Genomic DNA, 19368 nt, shown 5'->3' on the forward strand with positions numbered 1-19368 from the left:
TTATTTATTTATTTATTTATGGCTGTGCTGGGTCTTGGTTGCTGCGAGGGCTTTCTCTAGTTGCGGCAAGCAAGGGCTACCCTTCCTTGCTGTGTGCAGGCTTCTCATTGCGGTGGCTTCTCGTGTTGCAGAGCACAGGCTCTAGGGCATGTGGGCTCAGTAGTTGCGGTTCCCAGGCTCTAGGGCACGTGGGCTCAGTAGTTGTGATGCATGGGCTTAGTTGCTCCTCAGCGTGTGGGATCTTCCTGGACCAGGGATTGAATCTGTATCTGCCACATTAGCAGGTGGATTCTTTACCACCAGGGAAGCCTGCAAAGGGGTTTTTGACCCATGAGGCACATTGATTTGACAAACACTTGCTAGATAATGACTGTGGCCTGTAATCTAGCTACTAGATGGGGAAGGGTCCTTGAAGAAGAAACAAGGACCAAACATCACAGAAGGAGGGAAAACTTCCACCTGGAGTGACCTGGGAGGATTACATGGTGGGTGAGCAGGAATTTTCCAGATGGATATGGGCAGAGGGAATTCTGAGAGAAGAAATTTGCACAGGTGCAGAGGAGGATGAATCAACACACGTGAGACCAGGTCATGGAAGCCTTGCCACCAGAGGACCAAGAGGGTATTCTGGAGCAAGTGGGGTCCAGAGCTGAGTGTAAGGAAGACAAATGTGCAAAAGATGCAGAGTGAGATGCATGGAGAGGGATCAGGTAGGAAGAGCAGTTGAGAGGTAACCGTAAAAATCTGCCAGAAAGACAGAGGGGATGGGGGAGAGAAGAGGAGAGAACCCCGGTGTAGGATGGTGATGAGACGGCTGTGACGATGCAGTGGGATAAGAGATGACGGGAGGAGGGCATGAACAGCAGAGGTGACGAGGTCAGTGTAGACATGCCAGGTCGGAGATGCTGGCTGGACATCCCAGAGAAAATGGACCATCCATTAATGGGGTGGAGATGAGGACCCAGATGCCTGGAGAGCTGATGGTAGGGAGGAGTCAACAGGAGCAGATGGACAAAAGTCAGTAAGATGGATTCAGGAAGAAGGTGTTTCACCCCGAAGTCTCTGACTTATGGGGCAGATAACCCTAAATGGAACGCACTGAAGCCAGCGCTAGCCCTAGCGCATGCTAGTTCAGCATAAACTCACTTACAGCTCCGTAGAGGGTCCGGCTTGAAAGTCCAGGGGCAATGTCATGGGTAGGCTCAAGGGAGCAAAGCTGAGCCCAGGACCTAGGCTTCTGCAGAGGGAGGGCAGAGATGGAGGGCTGGCCGTGGCCGTGGATGGTATGTGGATGCAGTGACGTCCACTAGGGTCTGGGGCAGGAGAGAACAGAGATCCCCCTACTGAGGTGGGAAAGGGTGCTTCATCGTTCTGTCCTCACCAGGCAGTGGGGAGGTGTGCTGGTGAAGGGGGACAGGCAAAACTGAGCGTGGGAGTCCCACCAATCCTGCCTCTCCCCTGCACTTCCATCCTCCCGGCCTCCAAGGCTCTGTGCTTCCATCCAGAGAATGGGTGCGGAGCTCTTACACTTATTCCTGTAGAAGAGCAAGATCTCAGATGCTCTAAGATTCCAGGCAGTGGAATATTTGAGCAGTGTCCTCCACGATGTGTTCATTTCAACACGAGAAGCCCTGAATTCCTGCCCCAGCTCCTCCCCTTGATGGTAACTGGACATGTGTTACTCCCATGGGTGTGCTATGTCAGTCACTCAGTTTTGTCTGACTCTTTGAGACCCCCTGGACTGTAGCCTGCCAGGCTCCTCTGTCCATGGGATTCCCCAGGCAAGAATACTGGAGTGGGTTGCCATTCCCTTCTCCAGGGGATCTTCCTGATCCAGGGATGGAACCCAGGTCTCCTGCATTGCAGGTGGATTCTTTACCACTAGCGCCACCTGGGAAGCCCCATTCCCTTGGGTAGATCTGTCTTGAGTTACGCAGTAACTCTGAACAAGGAGCTTTGTGTCTCTGGCTCTGCGTGTCCTCAGATGTGCTGTGGGAATCCTATGCCGTAGACGAAGGTCAGGTGACATACTGTATGTGAAGGTATGCACACCTGTCATTTGCATACAAATCCTGGTTGTGATGGATTGTGTGATGTTGATGTTACTCTTGAGAACTCAGAGAAAACAGGACACCCCCACGTTAAGTGAACCGCCTTTTGGAGCAAGGAGAGATGAGCAAGTATTTGCTTCCCTTCCTCCAACCCCCTCCCTGCCTTTTTAAGGGGGAACTGCTTTTTCCTCCTTTGGAGGAAAATGATTTTTTTTTCCTCCCTTGCCAGTGAGATGCTGCACCTATTTCTTTCTCTAGTCTACCTTGCCTGTGTGCTGTGCTTAGTCGCTAAGTTGTGTCTGACTCTTTGCAACTCCAGGCTCCTCTGTCTATGGGGATTCTCCAGGCAAGAATACTGGAGTGAGTTGCCATGCCCAGGGGATCTTCCCAACCCAGGGATCAAACCCATGTCTCCTGCATTACAGGTGGATTTTTACAGTCTGAGCCACCAGGGAAGCACAAACCCTACTTGCATTATTAGACGCATTTGATGCACTGTTTGCATTACTGGGAAAAATGAAACTGGTCCTCCTCAGCTGGCCCTGAGAGCACCCCCAACATAGATCTCCTGTCCCGGTGACCTGGTCCATAGTGAGGCCCGGCCCTGAGGACCTCCGTGTTTGGGCAGCACCATTGGAGGGACAGGAGCAGCACAGGGGAGGAGCAGAGAGGAGAGGCCCGGCTGGTGCCCTGGGGGAATTACAGGACAGAGTCTCTCAACACTCCATGGCATCTTTTTAGTCCAGTTCAACCCCTTACCCCACACCTTACATGGTGCTTGTCATACAACAGGTAGTTAATAAATATTCATCAAATCGATGGAATGAGGAGGAAATAAGAGAGAGGTCATCTCAAGGAAATGCAACCCACTCCAGTATTCTTGCTTGGAGAATCCCATGGACAGAGGAGCCTGGTGGGCTACAGTCCTTGGGGTTGCAAAGACTCAAACATGACTGAGCGCACACACACACACCCACACACCCACATACACCCCGATTCTAACCCACACAGCCTTCCTGCTGTGAAAAAACGGTCCCAGATGACCAGAGGTGTCCCGGATTTCATGCTTATGCCTTTTGTCTTCTTTTTATGTTTCAGGTCCTCCTGGCCCCAGGGGTCCAAAAGGTGACCGAGGACAGCAGGGACCCCCAGGCCCCACCGGCAACAAGGGGCAGAAAGGAGAGAAGGGGGAGCCGGGCCCGCCTGGCCCAGCCGGTGAGAGGGGCCCAATCGGGCCGGTCGGCCCCCCTGGAGAGCGCGGCAGCAAAGGCTCCAAAGGCCTGCAAGGCTCCAAAGGCTCCCGAGGGTCTCCTGGGAAGCCCGGCCCCCAGGGCCCCAGCGGGGACCCAGGCCCCCCCGGCCCGCCGGGCAAGGATGGACTCCCAGGCCCTCAGGGCCCCCCCGGCTTCCAGGGACTGCAGGGCACCGTGGGGGAGCCTGGGGTGCCCGGGCCACGGGGGCTGCCAGGCCTCCCTGGGATGCCGGGCATGCCAGGTATCAAGGGTCCCCCTGGTCCCCCGGGCCCCTCAGGGGCGGCAGTGCCCCTGGCCCTTAAGACTGAGCCGACCACAGCACCTGAGGACAACGGTGAGTCTGAGCCCCTCACACCCGGGATGGGGGTGTACCCCTTGTTCACCTCACACACCCAATCTTATTAGCAGTGAAGGCATCACACACAGTGGGCTTCAGCCCCTGCTGCTCGCCTGGCCCCTCGCTAGGCAGCATCCTTCAGTCACATGTGTTTATCCCTAAACAGCATCAGCTCCTCTAGTACTTGTTTATCATTAGCCAAGTCGGGTCCTCAGCGACAAACTGGTCCCAGACGTTGAATTCAGGAAAATCTGAGGCTGACCACCCCAGAGCCGTCCCTGTCTTCATTCTCTGCCTTTCACCTGGGGATGGTCAACCCTTGGTTAACATGCAGATGGAACTTTCTGTTCCTGAAGCCAGCTCGCGTTTCTTTTTGAGAAGGTATTATGGTACCTTCTCATCCTTTGATAATGAAAGCTTTGGGTTTGCAACCAGGCCTGTCTTTCTCCCCTTGGACCCACAGCCGATTCTGCTTGGTTCCCTGCAGTCCCTCTTAGTTGCGTCTTTCTGTGAGCCCAGCTCTCCCAGCCTCTTGTTTACAGGTTCTGTGTGATCCCGGGCTGATGGGGCCCACCTGAGCCTGTGCTGCCTGTTATTTCTGTGTCTGTTACTTCTGTCGTTGTAAAGACTAATCCAGACACAAAGGCCCGCTTAAGTGGTTGTAACCACCACGTGTCCTGCAGGCCACCTACTTCCTCGGACTGGTCTTGGCCCCTAGAACGTTCGGGAACATCAGTCACAGACTCAGCATATGGGCGCTGGGGAAGCCGGGCTGTGGCCATGCCTCCTAAAGGCATAGTGTTTTCAGCATGTGTATGTTTTCATCGGCATTTTTAAACTTTGCATTCCTAGGCTGCCTGCCTTACTGGAAGAACTTCACAGACAAATGCTACTATTTTTCAACTGAGAGAGACTTTTTTGAGGATGCAAAACTTTTCTGCGAAAGAATGTCTTCACATCTCGTTTTCATAAACACGGGAGAGGAGCAGGTATGTGTGTGGCATTCTTCGGGCTGGAGAAAACGGTAATTTAAGGATTGCTGACATCTGAAAAGTGCATGCTTACTGAGGATTCAAAGATACCATAAATTCATAGTCACAGAAACACCGAGGGCCACATGATTGAGATTTGGGCTTTATCCAGGGACAGAAAGCGTTCATGGCCTGGGGATTGGGTCCTTGTGCTCGCAGCTGGAAGCTCTTGCTTTATCAAGCCTGGAGCTGTGTGGCTCTTCCCGGAAAGAGCGGGAAGCCTGCAGGTTGGTACAAGTTTCCTATGGAGAGGCAGAGAGCCCTGAGCACTGGAGGGGTGGGGCCGAATGCCAGGGTCCAGACATGTGGCTTCAACAGGGTCAGGAAGGGCACATATGGTCCTGGGGCAGAGCCCACACATCATAACCACTCATTTGGTCCCTAATGTGTGCCAGGCATTTTCTCCTATAAACCTCACCACACCCCAGGAGCCTGTGGGTAATATAATCTTACGGACAGGAAAACTGAGGCCCCACAAAATTTGAATGATTAATACATGAGACAAGTAAATGCAGAGCTGAGACTGAAACTGAGGTCCATCTAGCAACAACGCCAGTGCTTTCTCTTTAATGCCGCACTGTCACAGGGGCCTCCTTTCTTTCCCCTGCATGTCTCCGGCAGGCAGGACCCTGAAAACGGATGCTTCTGTAGTAACTGAGTGGAAATGAGCATCCATAAGACGGGTCAGGCGCCTGGGCCTGACCCCAGCTCAATCACTTGTCCCCTTTATTAGGTTGGTGGTTGTAATGGCTCAAAGACATGTTATGTGTGACACACCGGACGTGGGACCCGGCCAGGAGGAAGAGCCTGACAGTGCCGTGGCTGTTCCTGCTACTAGAACATCGGAGGGAGGGGTTGTGGGAGCGGGTGGGGCCTGGTGGGATTCATGAGTGATCGGGATAGTTTAGGAGTATCGCTTTTAAACTTATAAGAGGAAAACATGTCAAAGCCCTCCCCACGCCCCCCATCCCCCCAAAAAACCCCAGGGCAAAACAAGCGCAATGAAAAGAGGAGAGCAAAATAGTGCACAAGTTATGACAAGCATCCTCTTCAAAAGTGGCCCTCATTTCTAAATATCGAAAGTCCCCCAAACATCTGTTCAAGAAATAGTAACGCACCATCTATGATTTTATTTTCCAGCAATGGATCAAAAACCAGATGGTGGCGAAACAGAACTACTGGATTGGCCTCACGGACTTGGAGCAGGAGAATGAATGGAGGTGGCTGGATGGGACACTTCTGGAGTACAAGTGAGTCTCAGAAATGTCCAGGTTGCTGGTCAGGCTCTCGCTGGTCTGTGTTTCTTCCTGAACGACCTTGTGTCCAACACAGTCCTCACACTCAGCCTCTGGGTACCAGCTGCGTGTTTATTTCCATGGAGGAAAATCAATATGGGGTAAAAGTCGGGTTTTTCTTCCTCTTCTCATGGAGTGAATTTTTCTTCATTTCTACCAAGAAAAACAAAAAAACAAACAAGAATACAGACTCATAAAACCACCCAGGGTGGTAGGGAGAGAGACGGCAAAGCGTGCTCTTTAAGTGCTGCTGCAAAAGCCAAGGAAGGCCAGCTTCCCCAGCTCGGTCGAGCTCCCCAGATATGTTTCCAAATGGGCAAGATGCTCCCTTCAGGATGACACTGTTGGTGTCCCAGCCCTCACTGGGCTTCTGGCCAGAGTGTGGAGATGAACTACGCGTTGATGACTCTCCTGCACATAGAAAGATCAAGTGTGCCACGAACGAAGGCCCTTGTGGGACGACCATCTCCCGCAGGTTTGAAGAGTCCCCGTAAGTCCAGTGTGATCTAGTTCTATAAAGGCAGCAACAGAGAACAGAAGCAATTCTTAGAACCTTCTCAAAGCTCCCAGGGGTACAGAAATTTCCATGAGCCTCACCTGGACCCCAGTGTCCACTCCTGCCCTAACCCTACCCCAGGGTCTGAAGAGGATGAAATTGCGCGCATTTCAGTTTCACCTCTTCATCCTCCTCTTGCTTTGCCTCTAGTGGATGCGGAAATGTGAAACTGTGCAACACACACTGTACCAAGTAGGGCAGAATTTATAAAAACCCACCAGAGAAGACATGTCCTACAGAGGCTCAAGCAGGCGTGTGGGCATCTCCACTTCAGGACTGTGTCCTGAGCTGGAGTAGCCGCAGCATCCTTGGAACCCGGAGAGGAGAAGTTGAGGGTATTTCAGGTCAATGTCACAGGCATCAGGGCTGGAGCAGTCATGGTCAAGGACGGGAAGATGGACTTGAGGGATGGAGGGGCCAAGTAGAGATTCTGTGTGTGTGTGTGCACGTGTGCGTGCCTGTGTGTGTGGGTAGACAGGTTTCTTTATGCTTTTAAATCCTCTATGTGAAAAGCATGATTAGAGGATATAGATGGAAACCAGAGCAAGGCCATTTCTTTTAAAGGATTTTTTTAAGTATTTATTTATTTGGCTGCATCAGGTCTTAGCTGCATCATGTGGGCTCAGTAGCTAGTGGGCTTAGTTGTTCCATGCCTTGTGGAATCTTAGTTCCCCAACTAGGGATCGAACTCATAGTCCCTGCATTGCAAGGTGGAGTCTTAACCACTGGACCACTAGGGAATCAACCACCCAGGCCATTTCTTTTAGAGTAGCAACCAAACATTGAGGTGGAACATTTGAAGATTTGGGATTAGTGCCAAAGGTGAGCCTCAGACTGCCCCCAGGACAAATGGATATCTCTTTCCTGGCTCAGCAGACAGCCAGTCCACTCCCTGCATACCCATCCTCGGTGGGAGGAAACCACACCACATCCTGGCCCTCGGAAACGTGGCTGACACCCAAGGAGGGTATCCATCACAGCAAGGATACGCTTCAGGAGACTCAAAGCAGTTGTGAGAGTTGTCATCTACAATCAGAGCGGTGGAGGGACTTCCCTGGTGGTCCAGTGGCTACCACACTGTACTCCAAATGCAGGGGACCCGGGTTCAATCCCTGGTCAGGGAACTAGATCCCACATGCTTACAACTAAGAGTTCACATGTGCTGCAACTAAAAGATAAAAAAAAAGATCTGGTACAAATAAGGAAACAAAAGATTCCACATACCTCAGTTAAAACCCAATTCAGTCAAATAAACAGATAAATAATTTTTTTAAATAAATAAAATTGGAGCAGTAGAAGTGGGGAGGGGAGGCCTCAGTTAAAACCTGATGCAAAAAAATAGATACATTTTAAAAAATAAATAAATCAGAGCTGTGGAAGTTGGGACAGGAGGCAGAGAATACTAAGGGAAAGATAAATGTGTCACTTTGACAGTCAAGAGTATGGATCATTTTTTTAAAGGAGTCAGCGGGGAGCTAAAAAAAAATAACTTTAGTCTCCTCCACTTTTCTCACGGTCATAAAAAAAAAAAAGGTCTGGGTTAGACTCACTAAGAAATTCAATCTGAAGCCCTCCTCTAAGCACGAACTGGGTTGGCCCACGTGGAATGGATTGAGCAGGAAGAGTAGCACCCTTGCCAGCTCCCCCAGGGTGGAATTTTCTCCTGTCTCCCAGGCTCCAGCAGGAAGCACTGATTGGGATGACAGCCCAGCTTTGGTACCTGGGATAGGAAAGAATCACATCACCAGACACCTTCGGGGAGCTCTGTTCCCAGAAGCAACTGCACAGCACCCCAGCCAGAGCGCAGACTCTGCTTCTTCTTTTCCACCCAAAGGAACACACAGACATGTAAAAATCCCTGGGATCAGATTTTAAAAGCAAGAATAAATTAGGCAGACATATTATGAGGCCTCAATAGCCAAAGGCTAATTGAACTTGCCATATAATAATAAACACACCACAAACAAGAAAAAGAGCCAGTGCAACAAGGGAAGGAGTGTCTGCCCTGGAGTTTACCAGGTCTGGGTTCCAGGCCTTCAACCAGCACTCAGCAGCTACGTGACCCTGTGTTAGTTACCCAACCATGTGAACCTCCATGCCCTCATCTAGAAGTGAAGATTACAGAAGCACCAACATCCGTATTGTAAACATTATATGAGATGATACATATCAAGCACCAATGACAGTGAGCCCACGGGAAGTGCTCAAGAAATGCTATCTGCTAGTATTTGTACTATTACTCCTATTACTTGTCTAAGGCAGAACGCCAAAGAATTGATGCCTTGGAACTGTGGTGCTGGAGAAAACTCCTGAAAGTCCCTTGGACAGCAAGGCAATCAAACCAGTCAATCCTAAAGGAAATAAGCCCTGAATTCTCGTTGGAAGGACTGATGCTGAAGCTGAAGCTCCAGTATTTTGGTCATCTAATGCAAACAGTCGACTCACTGGAAAAGTCCCTGATGCTGGGAAAGATTGAGGGCAGAAGAAGAGGGCTTCAGAGGATGAGATGGCTGGGTGTCATCACCAATGCAATGGACATGAATTTGGGCAAACTTCGGGAGATAGTGAAGGACAGGGAGGCCTGGCGTGCCGCAGACCATGGGGTCACAAAGAGTCGGACACAACTGGGACTGAACAACAACAACTCCTGTTGTCATTGCCATCATCATTTTCATGTTGTTCAGTTGCTAAGTTGTGACCCTAGAGACTGTAGCTCGCCAGGCTTCTCTGTCCATGGGATTTCCCAGGTATCTCCCAACACAAGGTACCCAACACAGGTACCTCCCCATGGACTCAGACTCACCTGCACCCTCCTCCTCTTTGCTTCTGTGGCCTCCATACCCAGTCCATCGCTTCCCTTTCCCCTGCCATACACAGTGGTTTGGACCTGGCCCCTCCCCATGCCTCACCCGGGTTACAGAAGAAATCAGTCTCCCTACTTTGCTCTTCCCTTTTCTCCCCTTCTGAAATTGTTTCAGGCTGTTGGGGGTACTATTAAGGAGGAAACAGAAAAGGGATGAAAGGCTCTCTCCTCTGTCTCTTGCCCCTACTTGAATTTTTATACTGAGCTGGTTGAGGAAGATGGTGCTGGAGTACTCAGACAAAAAGCAACGGTGACATGGATTGGAGGCTGAAAGTTTAAGGTGCACGTGGACTTGAACAAAGGTTTATTTCCAGCAAACATACAATCTGACTCACTGACTATGAATACTGGGGCAAGAGAAGCAATCGTGATGTCTCCGGATGGTGCCTAGGAACACGTTTCCAAGTGCTTTGGGTCCACCCACCAATGCACTTCCAAGAGAAAGACTGGAGAGCTGACCCATATTGCCAAGATTTTATTTGCCAACTAAGGACATGGGTTTTAAAAATCACCTATTGGGACTTCCCCAGCGGTTCAGTGGTCAAGACTTCCAGTACAGGGGGCATGGATTTAATCCCTGGTTGGGGAGCTAAGCTCCCACATGCCACAGAGTGCAGCCAAAAAGACAAAAATCGCCTATCAACAAATCTCAGCACAAAACAACAAAAACAAAATCAAAAAAGACAGTTGGCCATCACCCATACATACACACAGAGTTGTCCTCATTTTTCTCTTTTCACAACAGACCTGTGAGAACTTCATTCTTGACCAGCTGGTACCAGTCCCCTGGCTGGACACTGGGATCCGCTGGCCCACAGTCTCATGATAACATTCAGTGAATCATCCTGGAGTATCCACCATGACCCAGCCCCTGTGCCAGCCTGGAAAATCTTTTCTAGAGTTTGGGCACAGTATGAGTGAGAGATACTGTTCCACTCATGTAAAAATAGTCTGATTTGCAGGACCCTGTCACAATCAAGAAGACAGACACCTTGACCCTAAATGTGCATATGGTGAAGAGAAGGGCTTCAGATGAACTTTCAGCGCTCTCTTCTCAGTAATTAATAGAACCAAGTAGACAGAAAAACCAAGAGGAACGTAGCAGACACTATCAACTAACTTCCCTGGTGGCTGAGTTGGTACAGAATTGCCTGCAATACCAGAGACTACCTATAATCAGGGGACCCGGGTTTGATCCTTGGGTCGGGAAGATCCCCTGGTGAAGGAAATGGCAACCCACTCCATTTCTTGCCTGAGAAATCCTGTGGACCAAAGGAGCCTGTCAGGCTACAGTCTATGGAGTTGCAAGAGTCGGACACGACTTAGGGACTAAACCAACCAACCAATCAACTAACTTGACTTCATTGATATTTATGGAACCTTTCACCCAACAACCACAAATACACATTCTTTTCAGGTACATATGGTACATTCACCAAGATCGTCAAACAAGTGCTGGGTCATCAAACAAGTCTCCAAAAATTAAAAAGCACTGGAAGGGAAACTTTGGCTTCATCTTATGCCATAATCACTCACTCTTCATGCTTCATGCGACTCTGGCTTTGGCCACTAGAAAGAAACCTCTATAGTGGGAGAAAATTCAATAGCAAAGAAATGCTTCTCTCTCCTAAGATTTTCTTGTTTTGAGGCCAGGCTCTTACCAGAAGAATTTCCTCAGCCATGAAGCCTCCGTCAATCTTGCGGTTGATGAGAAAGTACTAAGTTGTGTGGTTGGGAGGGGCTGATTGCCAAGCTTGAAAGTTTGTGCTCTACCTCCATGAGGATAAACCCGGAACAGGGAGGGTGGGGGTGGGGAGGGGGTGCTTCACAGCCACCAGCTGAGATGCTTCATGATTCCAGCTCCTGGAAGAGTGAGTCTAGGTGCTTCCATGGGCCCCGGTGTACTCAGAATACACTGTCCAGTACATAACGCATGTTGCTATCCAACCACTTCTGCAACTTATGTGTTAAAATATGGGATTCAAGAATTCGGCACCCAGGCTTCAGCCATTTCTCTTTCCAGAATCTATCTGTGGAGTGAGGTTTAGGCACTATTTAAGCTGAAATTCTTCTCCAGAACATATACATTCTGTTTCTCTGACATGCTCTGTGCTGTTATAAGCATGCAGACTGGAGGGATTGACCACAAATCACTCTGTGTGATTTTAGCTTTTCCAAAGAGATGCTGGGAGACCATGTACAAGACAAACTACCCCTGCAGCCTGGCTTCAAGCTACTCCATCTCCCACCCCTGCTGGTCTCACCTGGGTCACTCCTCCACTCACAGCCACGTCCTACCTTTAGTCCTGAAGGATTACTTTGAACACCACACTGAAGAATTTCCATGACCTGGAAAAAACAAATGGAGAACGGTGATAAAAATGATCTTCCATTATCAATTTGTTCTCTTTCGTCTCATCTATCCATCTCTTTTTTTTTGGCCATGCCACGCCAGTTGTAGGATCTTAGTTCCCCAACCAGGGATCAAACCCATGCTCACAGCAATGAAAACAGAGCCTTAACCACTGAATTGCCAGAGAACTCCCTGCAAGCCCCTTTTACCTACTGAAAAGGGCAAGGAAATGCAAGGGGAAAATACTAAACAGATCGTCTATCAGAATTCCTATTTATGCAATTTTCCAATTAACTGTGAGATAAAAAATATCCAGTGTCCCATCATTAATGCATCCAGAATCACAGTCTCAAATTTGGCAAGCAACACTGGGAGGGAGCCCCCTCATGTAACTGCAGAAATGAAGCAAGTGTACATCAACACCGCCACGCTGCCTGGGCACCGTGGCCATTTCCAGGAAGGTCTGTCAAGGCAAGAGAGAAACACACCAAAAAAAGCTTACATCAAAGTTTCCTTCCAACTTCACCTTTTCTTGGCATCACAGTCTGAGATTTGTTACTGCTTTGTTTCTTGCCTAGGATGTAAGTTCTACAAGGACTGGCAGTCTGTTCTCTACAGCGCTAGTGTTGCCATCAGCTAGCTTTAGCCTTTGCGTGCAGTAGGCACTCTGTGGAATGAATAAGCAAAATGAATGACTGTTTCCACCTAAGTATCATCCCATTTATACTGTCATTGCTTGATGGTTTCCTCTAAAATATCTCTTCATCTCTGAGATCATTAAAAAAAGATATTTATTTAGTCATTTATTTGGCTGTGCCTGGTCTTGGTTGCGTCTTGTGGGATCTTTTGGTGTGGTACACACACACACTCGCTGGTTGTGGTGCACGGAGTCTCTAGCTGTGGCGTGTGGGCTCAGTAGTTGTGGCACGCAGACTTAGTTGCTCTGCAGCATGTGGGATCTTTGATCCCTGACTAGGGATCGAACCCACATCCTCTGCATTGCAAGGCAGATTCTTAGCCACTGGATCACCAAAGAAGTCCCTCACTTTTCATTTTCTTAAAAAAAAAAAAAAATCCCTAAATATACAGTTGGTGCAGGGGAGTCAATTCTACCTCATTTTCCCATCCTTTGACTGTAAATTTCGACTCCCCTTTTCCCACTGCCCTGATTTTTGCTGGTCTTGTCGTCAAAAGATGGAGGCAATTTGGTCTTTATCCCTGGGTGACCCTGGTAAGAACCTGGCTTCAGAATAGGAAAATCTTAGTAGTGAGACGTGTTTCTTTACTGTAGAACTTTCTTTGGCCTTCAGAGTCTGTACAGTGGAAGATTTCTCTCTAGTGGCCAAAGCCACTGCCACTCTGATAGAAACATGAAGCATGGACCAGAGTGAGTGATTACGGAGTCAGATGCTGCTGCTTGGGAAATGAGTCATCGTTTACGGGAAGCACCTCCTGCTGCAGATGTTCTTTTCGGACCCTCCGCACGAGGCAAACTTGTCCTCTCAGGAGGTGACCACAGGCTTCTGTTCAAGGACCTGGCTCTTAAAGAAAATGTAGCCTTTCAAGTTTTGACTCTTGGAAGCACATCTAATTGATCGCTTAGAAAGAGAGGCAGGAACAGCGAACCCTGAAGGGGCTACTGGGAGCAGCAGCAGACAAATTAACAAGCCCCAAGTTGAGCTCATCTTAAAGACAACTTGTTTTGAAGAATCTCTCTCCCAAAAAAGGCAGTGAAATGTATGAGTCATTTTCAGTAAGATTAAATTACTATTTCTTTCTGAAGCAATTAGCTATCTACAGCTTAGCCAGAAAACCATAACCAAGTGTTCATAGGGTCTTCTAAGTGTATATCAACGTTCTCTCCATTTTAAATATAGTAGTGTGTATATGACCTTCCCAAAGTCCCTAACTTCCTTTTCCCCCCAGTGGCCATGAAGTTCATTTTCTGAGTCTGTGGATACAAGAATATGTATGGCCAAGTCCCTTCACTGTTCACTTGAAACCACCACAACGTTATTAATCGGCTATACCCCAATACAAAATAAAAGGTTTAAAGTTAAAAAGGGGGGAAGGGTGTCTCTCTGCCTGACTCTGACTTGTTAGAGACAAGATATCAGAATGTACAAAGATTCCCTCTGGGTTCTCATAAGTGTGTGGGTGTATCATCCTCAGAATGTATATATTCACACTCAAGCCCAGAAGTCAGCATTCCAGTACACATTAGAAAGCTGTCATTCATTGAGCTGTGTTGAAGACAGATTTACTTCCTCAGCAATGTGATGAGGCAGCTCCGTGAGCTGCCTCTACTGTGGCCAAGATAACAAGCCTGCAGGGAGAGGCTGCGTCACACGCTCCTCTGTGAAACAGCTGCTCCTTAATCAGAATCAGTGTGTGCAGCTTTTTAAACAGCGCGTTTTCATTCTGGGACGCATGACAGGCCTTGGTTTTGTTTTTTACATTTCTCTGCTGCTCTTGGGTCAACCAAACGTCTGCGTGACTTTGCAAATAACACTTGATTTCTGTTTTCTTAAAAGAAATTGGAAAGCTGGACAGCCAGATAACTGGGGTCATGGCCACGGGCCTGGAGAAGATTGCGCTGGACTGATTAATTTTGGGCAGTGGAACGATTTCCCATGTGAAGACATGAATCACTTCATCTGCGAGAAAGACAGGGAGAGAGGTAAGCAGTGGAAGGGATTTAAGAGAGCACAGCAGAGCTTATATCTTATTAAAGGGCAAGAGGTGAGGAGTATAAGGGCTCTGAAAGTAGGTTCTGCAACTGGATTCCAGTCCTGATTCTGCCACTTAGTATCTTGGCAAGCTATTAACCTCAGGGAAATAATAATAGTAATCCTCTTAATGGGGTTTTTGTGAGGACTTAAGTTAATACATGTGCCTAATGTAGAGGAAGTACTCAGTAAATTTTAGACTAATGGGTGGGCCTAGGTCATTACCTTATAATATTGTCAGTCAGTGTTCTTTATCATATGGCACCAATGTCATATATCTTTTTATATAACAAACTATCAGAGAAATTGGGAAAACAATACCACTTGCAATTGCATCAAAAAGATAAAATACCTAGGAATAAATTTAACCAAGGAGGTGAAAGACCTATACACTGGAAACTATAAGACATTGATGAAAGGTATTGAAGAAGGCCCAAATAAATGGAAACATATTCTGTGCTCACAGATTGGAAGAGTATTGTTAAAATGTCCATTCTACCCAAAGAAATCTACAAATTCAGTGGAATCTTTATAAGAACTCCAGTATCATTTTCCACAGAAATAGAGAAAACAATCCTAAAATTTGTATGGAACCACAAAAGACCCTAAATAGCCAAAGTAATCTTGAGAAAGAAGAACAAAGCTGGACACACTCCCTGATTTCAAAATATATTGCAGAGCTACAGTAATCAGAACAGTGTGGTAGTGACATAAAAATAACACATATCTCTATCAGTGAAAGAGAATAGAGAGCCCAGAAATAAACCCATGCACATATGGTCAGTTAATCTATGACAAAGGAGCCAAGAATATACAATAGGGAAAGGACAGTCTCCTTGATAAATGCTGCTGTGAAAACTGGACAGCCACATGCCCAAGAGTGAAACCAGACCACTCTCTTAACCTTACACAAAATAAGCTCAAAATGGATGAATGACTCAAATGTTAGATTTGAAACCATTAAATTTCCAGAAGAAAGCATAGGCAATAATCACCTTGACAGTTATGTTCGTAATGATTTTTGGGATCTGAAAACAAAGGAAAAACAAGTGTAACTACATCAAGGGGCTTCCCCGATGGCTCAGTGGGTAAAGAATCTGCCTGCAATGCAGGAGACACAGGAGACACTGGTTTGATCCCTGGGTCAGGAAGATCCCCCGGAGAAGGAAATGGCAACCCACTCCAGTATTCTTGCCTGGAGAATCCCTTGGACAGAGGAGTCTGGTGGGCTACAGCCCATAGGGCTGCAAAGAGTCAGACACGACTGAGCACAACAGCACTACTACATTTGGGATTTGAGTTGAGACTAGGACACCCCAGAATAGGCTCCTTTGAAGTGAATTTTACCTTTTATTGAATCTGAATAAGAACTTCGAGGCATTTATTTGAAAAAATAATTACTGAATGATGTATTTGGAATGTTTTCTTTAAAAACACACACTCCTTTTTCTGAATTGTCTGTTAACATTGTTCTTTAAGAGGAACTAACACCCATTCTTTTTCCTCTCTTTTAGAATTAGCAATTACATTATAATGGACCGTGATATCATAAAAGCAACAAACTGTCGACAGTTCTCGAAGGCAAAGATACTTCTTTCTGATTGCATCACCTTCTCATTAAATTGAAGGGGAAAGCACTGAAGACCAATTACTGAAAACATTGAAAGCCCATGTTCTCTACCATCTGCCTTGCTCAAGGACAAAGTTTGGAACAAAAGTGTTCCCCTAGTGTGATATATGGATTGTCAGTAAGCAAATGGACTGAATCACATAGATTCTTCTCAGCCAATAACCATACAGTTATGCAAATCATATCTTCCAGAGTATGGAATGCTCCAATCAGAAAAAAGATTATCATTGGTTGTTGAGCTTTAGGAAGAACTGAAAACATACACCGTGTAAACAGTACCTTACATTTCTATTGATAAAATCCCAAATGTAGGAAAAATATGCAGACATACAGATATATAGGCCAACTCTTAGTAACAATATGAAATATACTTAAAGAGCTTTTAAAACTTTGTATTTTTGTACAAAATATTTGCCTTTTTACAATTTTTTTCTTTTTATTTTTGTCATTTTACCGATATAGTACATGAAGCCAAAGAAAACAATAATGGTACTAATAAAAACTCATAGGGTTTCTTGTCAGATTTAATTCTACACAGTGGCAAAGAAATTTTTTCAGTTGTGGTTTAAAAAAAAATTAAATATATGTGTGTATGTATATTTTAATGTATCATTTCCTCAGAGAAGTCAATCACTTGAAATGTCTAGAAATGGCCCTGCAGATTTTGCCAGTGGAGGTCAAGCCTGAACATGTACGTGGCTCAGTCAAGTGGGCTATGCCTCCAGCCCATCACCAGCCAACACCCTTGCTGCGTGTCTGCCAGGCTCAGAGGAATGGTCAACTCAGGATGTGCTTGTGCTTCATTTTGGCGGAGTCGGGGGTGGTGGAGAGGCATCTGTTGGGAAGGGTGGACAGAGCACCTGTATCTGGCTGTTTATAGAAGGTCCTGTTTTGTGGCTGAGACATGAATACACTTGGTTTTAGGCCCATACCAGGGCAGATATTAAATGTCAGGAAGGTATGACATCACATCGGCCAGAGGCAGAGATGCTAAGATGGGGACAGCTCTATGCTACCTGGAAATCTTATGTTTTCTGAAGTCAGATTCCAAAAACACAGAATTCCAATGCACATGCATGATGAAATGCAAGAACACAACCTTGGCCACTGTGTTGAACCTTTTGTCAGAGCCCATCTGCCTTCCCACTCTTTAACTTGCCGTGGAGAAGTCTAACATGCAATGTGCTGAAATCAGGCTTAAATGTAACTGATGCTCAAAGGTAAGATTTCCACCCACCAGATTCCCTTCCCAGGACCTCCCCAGCCATGCTGCTACCTACCCCACATACAATGGTAAAAGAATAAAGACAGAGTTTGACTTTCACGCCTGCAGCCGTGTGGACTGTGTTGTCTCGCCCTGGTCACCGTTTATGCTGTCTCTGCAGCCCAGGAGTGGCCATCTCCTCAGCACCTGGATGCCCTACTATCCTGTCCGTGGGGTCTGGTCAGACTGGCAGGACCTGCCATCATCTGGGCCCTGGACCCTGGTACCTCTTCAGGCTCAAGACCTTTTACAGACTAAACTCTGTCTTCTTTTTCATCCTCTTCTGGTTTCTTAGGTGTCAGTTAAGATAATGTTCAGATGCAACTTGAACTTAAACATCTGATGCCATCATCAGAAGAGAATGTTGCTAATTCCCACAGGTGAAGGCGTTCCTCTCCTGGCCCTTATACCTTACCCAGGGTTTATCATTCTCTCAGGTTTCAATCAGATGCTCTCATGTCATCCTCCCAACAGCCCTAAGAAGTGGGGCTTCCTACTTACTCTCCCCATTTTATAGAGGGAGGCACTCAGGGAGGTGACATCATTTCCTGGGTCATATCATCACCAAGGAGTGAGGCAGGATTCAGACTTGAGCTTTGAAAATGTTCTAGGGGGCTTCCTTGGTGGTCCAGTGGTTAAGACTCTGCACTTTCAGTGCAGAGGGGGAAGGGTTCAATCCCTGGTCAGGGAACTAAGATCCCACATGCCACCCATGGTGTTACATAGATAAGTAACATTTTTTTAAATGTTCAAAATTTTTAAAAGTGTTCCTTCTTTCAGAAGCAAGGTCCTTCTTAATAACAGAGTAAAATCAGATGAAAATCACACATTACCAGATGCCTCATGTACGGCTCTAGATACTTAGCTATTTATATACCAAGTTTCTATTCACCTACTCACCACTGATACTCTTCTGGGAGGAGAGTTTTGGTAAAATGTCGTGAAGTTTTCAGGTTATGAGTTGCTATAAGAAGATGGTGAAGGCAATGGCACCCCACTCCAGTACTCTTGCCTGGAAAATCCCATGGACGGAGGAGCCTAGTAGGCTGCAGTCCAGGGGGTCGCTAAGAGTCGGAGAGGACTGAACGACTTCACTTTCATTTTTCACTTTCATGCATTGGAGAAGGAAATGGCAACCCACTCCAGTGTCCTTGCCTGAGGAGTCCCAGGGACGGGGGAGCCTGGTGGGCTGCCGTCTATGGGGTCGCACAGAGTCGGACACGACTGAAGTGACTTAGCAGCAGCAGCATGAGGAGATGGAAACTTTTTATTTTTGTCCCCATCCCTCAGCATGTGGGCTCTTACTTCCCCAACTAGGGATCGAACCCCTGCCCCTTGCAATGGCAGCTCAGTCTTAACCACTGGAACTCCAAAGAAGTCCCTGTTTTTCTTTTTAAATGGCTCTTGAAGAATGATTGCACAACCAGAAAGAACAAAACCCTTTCTTTTCCTCTTCCACAATCAGTGTTCACCTTTATCAACTCTTCCCATATCCATCCTAGTTTAGCACTTAAGAGTTTAAAGCAGACAACAAATACTACAACCTGCTCTCTTTTTAAAAAAAACAGATGCTGAAGGAAGTAGAAAGCTATGTCAGTCATACATCCCGCCATAAATCAGGTAACAATACTAAAGCAAGTGTATTTTGCCTCAAAACCAATTGATCGCTTCTTGAAAAAGTATGTTAACTAATTCATGGCTCAATAATAAGTCTAATAATAATAACAAAAATTAAATATATTTAGCACATTCACATACATTATCTCTTCTAATCTGGGTGCAAAACCTTTCTCTCTACTTTAGGAATGAGGACGCTGAGGCAAATTTGAAGACTTGCTCATTGCCCCACATCCCAGTCACGCAAATCTAATCAGGCTCATCGTTCTTATGTTCCCTAAATCTAAGTCCATCCTAACCCTTATCCCCAGCTTAAAATCTTCTGAGTTGCCTGCAGGACATACATGCAGGGGCCCTCAGGACCAGGTCCTCAGCTGTCCCTCCAGCCT

The 19368-nt window shown here is 46.9% G+C and overlaps 1 protein-coding gene across 1 annotated transcript in view; it reads left to right on the forward strand.

Annotated features, from left to right (window-relative positions):
* Nucleotides 1-17422, forward strand: part of COLEC12 (collectin sub-family member 12) — a 186039-nt gene extending 168617 nt beyond the window's left edge. The window contains exons 6-10 of the mRNA XM_010828904.1: nucleotides 3150-3638; nucleotides 4494-4630; nucleotides 5813-5922; nucleotides 14274-14419; nucleotides 15983-17422. Of these exons, the coding sequence (XP_010827206.1) occupies nucleotides 3150-3638; nucleotides 4494-4630; nucleotides 5813-5922; nucleotides 14274-14419; nucleotides 15983-16002 (902 nt within the window). The 3' untranslated portion in view covers nucleotides 16003-17422. The remainder of the gene's footprint in view (nucleotides 1-3149; nucleotides 3639-4493; nucleotides 4631-5812; nucleotides 5923-14273; nucleotides 14420-15982) is intronic.
* The last annotated feature ends 1946 nt before the right edge of the window (nucleotides 17423-19368 follow it).

This window comes from Bison bison, unplaced genomic scaffold, assembly GCF_000754665.1.
Source record: "Bison bison bison isolate TAMUID 2011002044 unplaced genomic scaffold, Bison_UMD1.0 scf7180017864498, whole genome shotgun sequence".
NCBI lineage: Eukaryota > Metazoa > Chordata > Mammalia > Artiodactyla > Bovidae > Bison > Bison bison.